Raw genomic sequence first — 12,187 nt, 5'->3', positions numbered from 1 at the left:
GCGACTTCAGACGTCTGCGGGCCCGAGGAGGTGTAAACCATCACACCCGGAGCGGTGGAGCGGCCGCGGGCCTATATAAAGGCGGGGGGTAATGGAAGCTGCGGGCCTCAATACACATTGACAGAGAAAACATTTATCCGCTTCTGAAATGGGTGAAGCTACACTAATGGACCGGTGGTCTTCAAAGGGAGACAGTCGGAAACTGGACGGAAATATTCCCAACAGGGCACAAGTTCAAAGGGCTCGCCGTGCGACAGCAGGAAGACAGAATCCCATGGCTTGGTACTGAATTTGCAAACCCAGTCCATGTCAAGTAACACAATGAAAAACTGTCATTTATCTTAAAGTTTGAGTTATAATATTAGCCCTGTCCCCTTAAGCCTTTTCTCAATTTGTAATGTCATAATTGAAAACTTCAAATATTTATTGGGATTTTCTCTGATAGACATATTTTTTCAGTTTTTAACCATAAAAGCCTGAAAAGTGTAGTCATTAAATTAGCATAAAATGGAAGGAAGTCGTAGCTTCCTTCCATTTTATACTGCCTTCCTCCTAAATTGACAGGTAGAGTTTAGTAATAACCATTTACATTTATTCAATTACATTTACTTGAGTAACGTTTTGGAAAAAATTACCTTTAGTAGTATTTTTACTACACTGTACTTTTTTTACCTTTATTTGAGTAATTTGGTTATGAAGTATCGCTTCTCGGAATTTTTGGATTCTCTACCCACTGAATGAAAAACAAACATGTTTTAACCAAAAATGCACTAGGCACAGACATACACCCACAGTTTTTGTTAAACTTTCATAAGTTTTATATTGAAAGAAAGTGATTTGGAAAATAACCAAACATATTTTACCAGATTTTATTGTTTTTTGTAACTAATTGTCAATTTGGTCCTTAAAATACCAAAAATTCCCTCTTAACTTCAGATTTTAGTCTGTTCAGTCTCACCGATTTGCCATGAAGAATTGTCAGATTTTTCCAAAGGCTCTCAGCTGTAAGGTCGTAGACAGCTTTGCCTCAAACGGTACGGATGCAAATACATGCCAAACTTTTCAGACTTTTATTTATTTATTTTTGTTATTTTTCTTTTACACAATTACACATTGTGTAATAAATTAATAAATACATTTGTTTACAGGTATAACATACATCCGTCTATCCACAAACAGGTTTATCTTGTTTTTTTATTTATTTATTTATTTTAAAGATAATGTTGTCCTAAAATTATACTTCACTGTCTTCCTAAGTGGGACAATGTTAACTGGAATACACAAACTCCAGTTCAAAAGAAGCCCAAAGGAATGGCCAATTGTTATTAGTAGACTCACCTGTATAGGTATCAAGTCAATAGTCCATCTAGGATCGCAGACAGGATAATTTGTCCCCTTTTGTTTAACAAGATTAGTAAGAGTTAGCTTTTATTCGGTTAACAACTTAACAGTGCACTTGATCATTAGTTTGGCGGCTTTTACAGAAATGTCCTTTGAAAAATTAGTGTTTTACTATATATGAAACTTCTCTGGGTGTGGGTTGACTTTAACATTGCAAAACTGAATCACTAAATGAAATCCAGACTCTGGATGACTCACAAGACTTATAGGGCTAATCTCATGCTGCGGTAAACCACAGGAAAAAGGCTCCATGTTTGGCAATATAAATATCTTAAAGTCATCAATTTTTTTGTCGTCCTATTTTGAAAGAAAAAAAAAGTGAGAATGTAAGTCATTCAGCATGTGTGTAGCAGCGAACTTGCTGGCTTTGTGAATTTACAGTACCTGAGAGCTGCTGTGTAATTTCCCATCAACATTAGTGCTTATTGATCTCAGCGCTTTTACACCTTCACCTTTGTTCAGGTAGGATGCTCTTGTCGCTTAGGACGTTCACAGCTCTTTCGGTCGCTCTGTCTGAGGACCTTAATTGGGTATTGCCTGTGAACACAGACCATATTGCTATGCAAAATGAGGGTGTTAAACTTCCAGCTCCCTTGTGACTGTCAGTGATAAGTTCTCAGAGAGCAATATGCTTCCTCGAAGCAATTCTGCAAATACAAACAGGTAACAAAGCTTACAGTTTTACTAATATTAAGTAAAGACAAACGGTTTTGTCTTGATTCATTTTTAATGTGGGTTATCATTAAGCTTTGGGCTACAGAAATGAAACTAAACTGTTAAAAGGAATCAATGTTTGTGTACAGTCAGGACTGCACTTCAGACACCAGAGGTGCGTAGGGATTAATGGCTATTTCCAGTCAGCAGCTGCCTCAGGATCCAAAAACAGGTTCACACCTTCCAAAGACTTGGCAAACTAACAGTTTGATCTGGCCCACATGCATTTGTTCCACAGTCAGGCTGGTAGATCAACCTCAAAGGTTTGCAGAGATATGTGAAAATGTCAACTACCTTATGGGCCTTTCCTTTCAGTGTGGTCTTTGCGTATTTAAGAGGTATTTCAGTTTTACTGCAAGAATGGTCAGATTCTTCTGGTAGCCCATTTATCTACTCCAATGTTTTTGAAAATGTCTGAACTATTTTTTTTTTTTTTTTAACTTTCGTTTTTGAGGGGCTGGGAGCATCTTCCACGACTTCTTTATTTGTTTAGTTGATTCAGATGAAGTCCTTTGGTATTTGAACTTTACACATAACATTGCAACTTAAATTTTAGTTGCTAAAGTTAATTCATAAATAGATATTTTATCATTCTCATTATGTTAGAAATTAAATCTTATCAAATCTTTTCCCACACTTCTCATTGCACCATTGCTTTATTTCATACACAGTACAAATTAGCCATTGGTTAATGTGAATGGTGAAGATATATAGCTAAATCAAGCAATGGTCTTACTTAGCATGTGTAGAGTTGTAGTTGGAGTGGTTTGACTGGTTTTGAATCATGATTTATGTATACTGGTTTTATCAATTCAGTTTATTAAATTATACTTGACCTCAGCTGGCACTGGCACTACAGGTGGAAATTAGAATGTTTTTTTTTCCCCTACAGTATGTTTCCTTTAGAAAATGTCAATCAAATGTTGTACATAGTCTCAGTGTAAAATAAAGAAAAAAGGTTGAAATTAAGCTGCAAAAAATCAAACTGTGCAAATATGGGCTGATAGTGAACACCAGATGCAAGAGACAGTGTGACCGGGAGCTATCAAGGACAGAAAAAAATGTTTATCAGAATAAGGGAATGAATATTCTGGCTGGTCTATGTCCATAGTTGGACATTCCATTGGTTTTAAGTAATGTATATTAAGCTATAATTGTCATTCACTTTTTCTGTGAATCTACTCCTTTTTATTTAAGTCTGCTTTAAAATGAAGTAAATGTGTAAATAATCCAATATGAATGTGTTCTGTCTTTCGGGTTAAAGCCTCGTCACTGTTTACTTATTTAAAAAAAACAAAAAAAAAACGGATCTTCCGTCAGGTCTAAACGGAAGTAGGTACGTGGCTGCTTCAGCTGACAGTCTACAATGATGGCGACAGAGGTTCAGAGCGGCGACCTCGACAGCGCTACGACCAGCCGGCTCGAAGTTTCCATCGACGGCCTCACCCTCAGCCCGGACCCCGAGGACGAGCAGAACCAGGTGGAAGAACCGAATCTCGCTCCCACTCAACCTGGGACAGATACACCGGCGGACGAAGAGGGCGACGATGGAGAGTCAGGCAAATCTGCGATAGAAAGGAAATGGGGCTTTCCTTTACTGGAGCTGTACGGACTGGCCCTTAAATTTTTTAAAGGTATGTTAAATTCTTATGATGTATCACCTCTGGTGCTGTTATGCGGAGATTTTTATTTTTAAGCGCGTAATGTATTGTGAGCCCGGTTTTCTCCTGACTGTGGTTAGCATTTTGCTACCACTACCTGCTAACTGTCAGTCGCCTATTAGCTCTCTAGCTAATAAGTAGCTAACGACATGTTAGCTGACCGTTGAGGCGTAAAACAAGAGCGAGGCGTTTGAGGTTTTGGACTGCGGTTGTATGTGATGTAAACCCGCTGTGTTTTCTGGGTTTAGGTTATTCAGTTGGAGTGATATAGATCTTGTCATGTTGTCTGAAGCAGTTGGCCACTCTGAAATGAATGTGGCAGGTTTCAGCGACTTGCTTGGGGGCTTTTTAACACGCCCAGTCTTTTTACTGCAGCTCTATAGAACGTTTATGGGGCATTTTAATGAAGTCAAAGAGTTACAAATGAGGACAGATGCACGCCTGGTTGCTTTTAACCGAATTTATATAAATGTCAGACAGTATAACTATGATTGCTTTCTTTTTTACTACACTAAGAATGTTGCCAATTATAAGGCTCTGCTAACTCTACAAAATAGTATTCTCTTGAAATGTTTCCACCTCTTTTAATTCCAAGTCCTTCACTTATATTTTAAACCCGTGCAAAAAAAAGAGGCGCTTCAACGCGTGAGCAACTCCAGCACTGGCCATGAGGGTTGTTTTTCTTAGCACAGAAGACTACTGATGACTGTGCAAACAGCTAAGTGGCCTGGTTGCCACTCTGCACAAAGGAAATCTCTGCTTTGTATTTTCTCCCCAGTTTGTCAGTTTGGGTTCATTCTACTTGTTTAAATATCACACAGTACATAAATCTGCCTCTTGATCTCCTTAGTTTGTCAGCGCCATTATAAATCTGCTGCTCCCTATCTACACGTTGTACTCTTCACTGAAAAAACTATGTATTGTAGTTGTAACATTTATTAAGTCCTAAGCATTGCCTTTCTGACCACCTTTTTTCTCAAAGCAGCCCTGCTTAGTTTATACAGATTGTCATGGTGACCTCCTGGTTCAGTCATGTAATTGTTACCGATTTTCTGCATAGATGATCATATTGATTTGAAATTGCAATTTCTTCTGTGTCCTCTTTGTATCACATGTTTGTTGCGATATTCAGAGGCTTTCTTTCAGCATAATTTAGCTTTTAAGAATATGCTAACTAAATTCTTCCACTTTTTCCTGAATAGATAAAGATGGCAAGGCCTTCCACCCTACATATGAGGAAAAGCTTCGGCTTGTGGCCCTTCACAAACAGGTGTTGCTGGGCCCTTATAATCCTGATGCATCCCCGGAAGTCGGCTTCTTTGACGTCTTGGGAAACGATCGAAGGTAACCGCAGAATACGACTTTGCTTTCATATGAATTATGTAGTCTTTGTATTTGTTTTTGTGTCGTTATGAAAACTCAACATATTGACTCAGAGAAGGTAGCTTGGGTCAAGTATCAGTTTATGACCCCCTATTAATAAGAGCTAAATTCAATCAAAACATTTTATGAGTTTGATGAATTTCTTTTACTGCACTAGATTTTTTTTATCTAAGTTTCTGACTAGCAGGTAATTAGCATGGCTGTTTGTTCATGATTTAATTGTGCCTTTTACCTTCCATGTTACTTTCTGTGCAGGAAGGAGTGGGCCTCCCTAGGTAATATGGAGAAAGAAGAGGCCATGGTGGAGTTTGTCAAGCTTCTCAATAAGTGCTGTAACCTCTTTGCTCCTTACGTCATATCGCACAGGATTGAAAGGGAGGAGCAGGAGCGGAAAAGGTAAAGTATACAAGTTTGCCGCAGTGTCCAAGTACTAATTTGGCCAAAGTTTCATCTATATGCAATGAAGCACAATTCAGTTAAGGGTTTTACATTAATATACCAACCTAAAAGTATCTGAAGTGCCATTTTTATGCCTAAAAAAATATGCTTTCGATTTTCAGACATGCACGTTTGAGCCCACGTTCTCCGTTTTTGCTCATCTTTAGGAAAGAAGAGGAGGAGCGACTGAGGCAAGAAGAGGAGGAGAGGGAGCGGCAAAGGCAGGAGGAGGAGAAACAGAGGCTCGAGGAGGAGGACAGGTTGAGAAGAGAGGAAGAGGAGAGGAGGCAGGCAGAGGAGGAGAGGCTACGGATCGAGCAGCAGAAGTACGTGTCGCTGTGAGGTGTTTATAGAGTCCTAACGCAAAACTGACCTCCAGATTTCACTATTATCAAGACATTTCCAGGCAAACCTGTTATTACCAATCCTGACTTTCAAAGCGTCCCTCTTGTTATTTCAACCAGACAACAGATAATGGCGGCATTGAACGCCCAGACAGCAGTGCAGTTCCAACAGTATGCGGCGCAGCAGTACCCCAACAACCCAGAGCAACAGATGAGCCTTATCCGCCAGCTTCAGGAGCAGCACTATCAGCAGTACATGCAGCAGCTCTACCAGGTCCAGCTGGCTCAGCAGCAGGTAACAACAGCAAGAGGGACAGCAGCTTGCTCTGGCCTTGAAAAGTATGCAAGCCCTTTGAACATTTTCACCATGCAACCACAGGTTTTAATGTATTTTATTGGAGTTTTATGGGACACACCAACACAAAGAGCCAGAAGGAAAACATGGGTTTTTATAACTCTTGTAAAAAACAAAAAATATAAAAAAAAATCTGCAACTCTATGTATTTTATTTGTTTTCATGCAGACAACTTTTGCAATAACACCGACCTGAACACACGACTTCCACGGTCAAACTCGGTGGCAGCATCATGCTGTTAGGATGTTTTCCTCAGCAAGGATAGTCAAGAGTTTATGGGAAGATGGATGTAGCCGAAATGGCACATTTTTACATCAAAGCATGGTCATGTGCAGGCATCAGCAGTTAATCGCGTGAGAAATTAAAACAAGCTTGATAATTTCCTTCTGATGGTCAATATTTTTTTGAAGGACAATATTGCTCACAAAGACTTCACAATGATTTATTTTGGTTGTTTGTAGTTTGTAGTTTCTATTTCCGATTTATTGGTTTTGGTTGTTGTATTTTAGTTTGGATATTTAAAATATCTTCCAGTTCCAGTGTGGAATATTCTGCGTGATGGTTAATTTTTTGCCGTTCTTTTGTCTTAGGCAGCTTTACAGAAGCAACAGCAGCAGAATGACTTGTTGATGCACGGCTCCTTGGATGCTAACAGCTTTAACAGCGGCGATGTGACCTCCGCTTCAGCAGCTGGGACGTCATGTGCTGCTTCACCACTTTCCAGCGAGGAAGCTCCTACGGTCAACGGAGGCCAGTCGGACTCTTATTCGGAGAGCCTGGACAGGGAGCCGGAGCCAGAGCCGGCAGAGGAGGTCTCAGAAAACGGGCCTTTATTAGGTTTGTTGGCTGTAGCTTTTTTTTTCTCTCTCTCTCTTGTTGGGGAAAAAATAAAACACATGCAGGATTTGAACTCATAAAGAAAGATCCACATTTTCCTTTTAGCGCAGCTAATGGCAGGAGGAAATGGCGCACTCTGTGCTTGCTTATGTGACCTTGAGGGCAGGGAGGATAAGTGCTGGACCAAGTGATACGTGATATGTTTAGGTATCCTCTGGCCACAAGTCCTAGTTGCAAAGGAAAAAGAAGTCATGCAGGAAATGTGGAAGGCATTGATTTTATTCCAAAACACAAACCGGGACAGCTGGTGTCCCAGTAAGAGATAATGTGGAGGACAAAATGTCAGAGGGATAGCTGTGTAAGCAAAACCCCACCACTTCTGCTGATCATTCACACACACACACACACACACTTTATGAACAAATTATTCATCAGCCTGTTGGATCTGGTAATTGTTTGTCATTCAGTTTCTATGAGCTAGAATAATTGCTAATCGGGAGTGTAATGTGTATCCTAAGGGTATAGACAGAAGTTGGGTGATGTATCTTAAAAATAAAATCCCAGATATGTGTGTGTGTATGTATATATATATAATTATTTCCTTACTTTTTGTTCTTAAAAAGGAGTTACAAATGATCGAAAATATCCTATTTCAATCTTTCCCTCTGTGAATTGACCTGAATTAAAGGTTGAAATAAACAGAAGCTGTAAAACATGCTTGTGAATAAAGATAGTTTTGCTTGGGTGGGTTATCATTACTCTGAACTATGGAAATCCAAGGAGTGCATTGGTGAAAAAAAAAATCCAGATTTTCCACAAAATTCAGTCTTTAAAACCAGAAAATTTGATAAATCGATTTATCACAGCCTTATGTAGGGTTGGGCTCCTAGTTTGCTAGCAGGTCCCTTCAACAGATCATAAATTGCTTCTTCTCCCTCAATCACAGCAGACTCCCCACCAGTCATCGCTGCACCGTCGATGTGGACGCGGCCGCAGATCAAGGACTTCAAGGAGAAGATCCGCCAGGATCCCGACAGCGTGATCACGGTGGGGCGCGGCGAGGTTGTGACGGTGCGCGTCCCCACCCACGAGGAAGGATCTTACCTGTTCTGGGAGTTTGCAACAGACTATTATGACATTGGCTTTGGGGTGTTCTTCGAGTGGACAGACGCTGCCTCTGCTTCAGTCAGTGTGCACGTGTCGGAGTCCAGCGACGAAGACGAGGAGGATGAAGGTAAGGGATCTCATTCAGTTAGTTTGCATTTGTTAAGCCTTGAACTTCCTGCACTCAATAACACTGAGTAAAAATATCTTTAGTATTGCTAAAAATGGAAAGAACAGAGCAAAAAATACATGATGTTAAGCGGTTTATCAAAGGAATAGTTTTGAAGTTTCGAAACCATAACGTTGCAAAAATCTCGATACCTTAAACTGGACTTAATTCAATCATTTCTCTATTATTCTCCGGTCTAAACTTTCCCATTGTCCTTCTGTCCTCAGGTGATCCTCCCACTGAGGAGGAGAAGGTGAAGAAGGAGGCAGGGAAGCCTCACGTGGATGAGATTGTGCCGGTTTACCGGCGGGACTGTCACGAGGAAGTGTACGCTGGCAGCCACCAGTACCCCGGCCGTGGAGTTTACCTGCTAAAGTTTGACAACTCCTATTCCCTTTGGCGCTCCAAGAGTGTTTACTACAGAGTCTACTACACCAGATAAGCCTGACTAAAGACACAGGGAAAGTGTTTGTTCATGTTTCGTGTGTGTAGGTGGAGATGTATGTCAAAGGCAGGCTGTATCCGTGTACAAAGGACTAAATTGAGCCGTTATGGAGGAAAAAAACCACCAGAGGGAGACAGCGAGACCCTTAAACTGGAGATTTCACTGATGTATTCTGTATGTGCAGGCCTGAACCAAGTTCCAACCATACTACACATCTTGTTTGAGCCTTTTTGGGGGGAAAAAAAGAAAAAGAGTGTGCGTTCCCGTTGTAAATTCACTAACTGTTCTTGCTGCACTTGCATACACAAAGCTGTAGGAGTGTCCTCTAAACTTGCGTTTTACCACTTTCCCCCTCCGCCACCCTGGACTCCTCCTCCTCCTGCTGACCGCACCGGCCCAGGACTTCCCAGTGTGGCCTTGTGTGACTGACGCCCATAAAAACGAATGGAAACTCGGCATGTCCAACACTGTGAGCCGACTTTTCCTGTTTGTCGGAAATGGTGGTCATGTATTCCCCTCAGCCCCCTTTGAGAACACAGATGATTCTGGAACTCCAGCGATACTGCGAAATGTGCTTCATAACACTATGCCTTTTCCAGAGATCCTCTGGTTCGCTTAAACACCACATTAAAAAACATCAGTGTACACAAACATAGTCATTGTTTTTGTTGTGAAACCATGATATGTTCTGTTCCTTGTCACTAAGCTTAAGTAAAGTCCAGGGAGGATCGTTTAGCTAAGGCAGAGGAGTTTTCAGATTACTGCTTCCTGTACAATTGTTTTCATCTTCATGACTTGATTCTGTATGACAGGCAGAATGCAGCAGCAGTGCGTTTTCTTTAATGGAGACCGCTGGCCTAATTTATGAAGGACAAGTGATAATTCAGTATGTTCATCTGAAGTGTCAGCCTCTTTGGCTTGTGAACAAATTCATCTAAGTACAAGGTGCAGAAAAACTTTAAAATCCAGTTACTTCTAAATGCAGTTTTGTTTTTTTTGTTTGTTTTCAGGCAGCTGTTTCCTCTCTGCTTTTCCACAATGGGTCACGCGTCTGACTAAAACACAAATCCCTTAAAAAAAAAAAATCACTTTAAATGAGATGGTGGTGTCAATATTACTTGAGAGAGTTGTGTTTGGCTCCATTGTCGGTAATCTGTACCCTGAGCAACAATTCATGTTCCTTCAGGTCACCACACTCTGTTACATCTGCGCAGAAATCGGTGTTGCACAAATGCCGTTTCTTCTCTACTCTTCCTGGCGTGGATTGCCTCACATCTGCACCGATCTTCATCTCTGGTGTTTGGAATAAAAGTGATGGCTGGCTTGTGTTCTGCATTCAAATTCATCTCCATTTATGCATCCACATGTTTTTGTGTCCGCTGGATGAATTGTGCTCTCAACGTTTGTTTAAACTTGGGGTTTGTTAAATGGCTGAAGGAAAAGGGTTCTGTTTATTTTTGGCTTTATCACACTGTGCATTGTGTGTGTGTGTGTGTTTATCCAAAGGCAAATAAGGGTTTGTTCATGAGTTTCCAGTAATTTAATACGCCTGGCTCTAATGCAGTTAGTGATTTGTGGATCAAATTGTCACTACATATGGCTCAGTCAACGCCATTCCTGTACCTAAAGACGTGTTTCTGTTAAGTTTCTTATTTCTAACCAGTTTGGTTTTTAGTTAGTCAAGATTTGTCTGTAAATAATTCAGTGAATGGGTTTATGCGTGGGGGTTTTAGACTCGGAGGAAGGCGATGGTTTTGGAAATCAATGCACTGTATTATAAGGTGAATGAGAGTTTAATTTTGCCCCATGACTTGTTAAAAGGACAAAGGTTTAAGACTATTGGTATGACAGAGAAGCTCATCTTCTTTACTTTAAAGTTTTATGTTGTTGTTTTTTTTTTAATTCATAAGTTGCAAAATCATTTTGGGCATATATTTAATCTTGATTAAACTTCATCTTCTGACCCTTGTCTTTGCTTATTTTTACACGTACACACTTGTGGTTTTAGTTCTGGTTTTTCTGTTGAAATTTAAGGATTTTATTGCTATTCCGTATGCAAAATATGAATGTTCTTTTTTTTTTTTTTTACCCTCACAAAATTGTGTAATAAAAATGCCAATTGCCTAATTTTGCTTCAGGGTTCAAACAAAGAATATAAAAAATTGCCACTTTTTCCAACCTCAAATTTTGAGTCTGTCTTGAAATGAGTAAAGAGAAGAAAAAAGGGCATGAAAGAAATGAAGGGAAAAAACATAGAAGGAAGAAAATACACAATATAGTTTTTCCTTCGATATAAAGAAATGGGAGAAGCAAGGAATAACAAATAAGGAGACTGGGAAGGAAGGACTCAAAACAAGGATGAGGGAAAGAAAAGAATAATGAAAAGAAAAAAGGGGGAGGAAAAAATTGGGAAGGAAGAAAGTAAGTACACCAGCAATAAAGAAAAGAAGGAACAACTTAAGAATTAAGGGAACAATAATGTAGGAAGAAGGTCACTCTATTGAGATAATGGGACAGAAAATAAAGAATTAAAATTACATTATTTTCTTTTTTCCAGAATTATGAAGGCTTGGAAATGACATGATTCCAGCAAATTCCAGGCTTTTCTAATAAAATGTGTCGGAACCCTGTTTGCTAAACTATGAATGCTTTTCTAATCTCACAGCTGTACCTCCTACTCAATAACAAGGACATATTTGCCATTATTTTTCAAAACAGTTCCCAAGTGAGAAAAAAAAAAAAAAACTTCAGTTCCAGAACATGCATATGTTAAACCAAACAAAGGAAGCAATGATGGGAATGCAAGGACACAAGTAATAACCTTGCAGCGAGTAAATGCTATCCGACTGGTTCCTTTTCCCACCGGTGTTGAGTCATCTCCGTGATGGGTTTGTTTTTCTGTCGAACCCATTTTCTTTGGGTTGAGGGACTATCGCGGATCTTAATCATGCCTGGCAAGATGATCAACCTTGTCTTTGCTGTTTGTCTAAATGAATCACAGTGGGTGTCACACGTTCAAAACACTCTTAACAGTGGGTGTATCATTGTATTCACTACTAGTGAATGAGTTGGTAAGCTGTTGCCACTTTGTACATTCTTGTTGGGAAGGAAGGAAGGAAGGAAGGAGTTTCCAGTTTGCTGAGTAATGACAAAATACTTGCCGGGGTCACATGCAGGCAGCTCAATAAAAATGCTATGTTCTCTTACAGACACCAGGGGGCGCATCTGCTATCACATAGGTCTACTGAATTTGTTGCTTCTTTTATTATTTTCACAGAAAAGTTGAATTGAATGCCCAGGAGGAGTAAATGATTGCTCCTCGTGCAACCATTAAAA

General features: G+C 40.0%; 1 protein-coding gene across 2 annotated transcripts; it reads left to right on the top strand.

Annotated features, from left to right (window-relative positions):
• Nucleotides 1–3,433: 3,433 nt before the first annotated feature.
• Nucleotides 3,434–10,815, top strand: acbd3 (acyl-Coenzyme A binding domain containing 3). Of its 2 annotated transcripts, none has more exons than XM_015046302.1 (8): nt 3,434–3,749; nt 4,979–5,120; nt 5,415–5,555; nt 5,765–5,923; nt 6,062–6,236; nt 6,887–7,133; nt 8,083–8,367; nt 8,634–10,815. In XM_015046302.1, exons 1-8 carry the CDS (start codon nt 3,482–3,484, stop codon nt 8,846–8,848), a joined length of 1,632 nt encoding a protein of 543 aa, XP_014901788.1. In that variant the 5' UTR covers nt 3,434–3,481; the 3' UTR covers nt 8,849–10,815. The 2 variants fall into 2 exon arrangements, with proteins under 2 accessions (XP_014901788.1, XP_014901787.1); XM_015046301.1 differs by having other exon boundaries at nt 3,435–3,749; nt 8,080–8,367.
• The last annotated feature ends 1,372 nt before the right edge of the window (nt 10,816–12,187 follow it).

The sequence above is a fragment of the Poecilia latipinna genome, unplaced genomic scaffold (genome assembly GCF_001443285.1).
Source record: "Poecilia latipinna isolate Pla-1442-1.1 unplaced genomic scaffold, P_latipinna-1.0 Scaffold772, whole genome shotgun sequence".
Classification (NCBI taxonomy): domain Eukaryota; kingdom Metazoa; phylum Chordata; class Actinopteri; order Cyprinodontiformes; family Poeciliidae; genus Poecilia; species Poecilia latipinna.
This window is presented reverse-complemented; position numbering and strand designations above follow the sequence as displayed.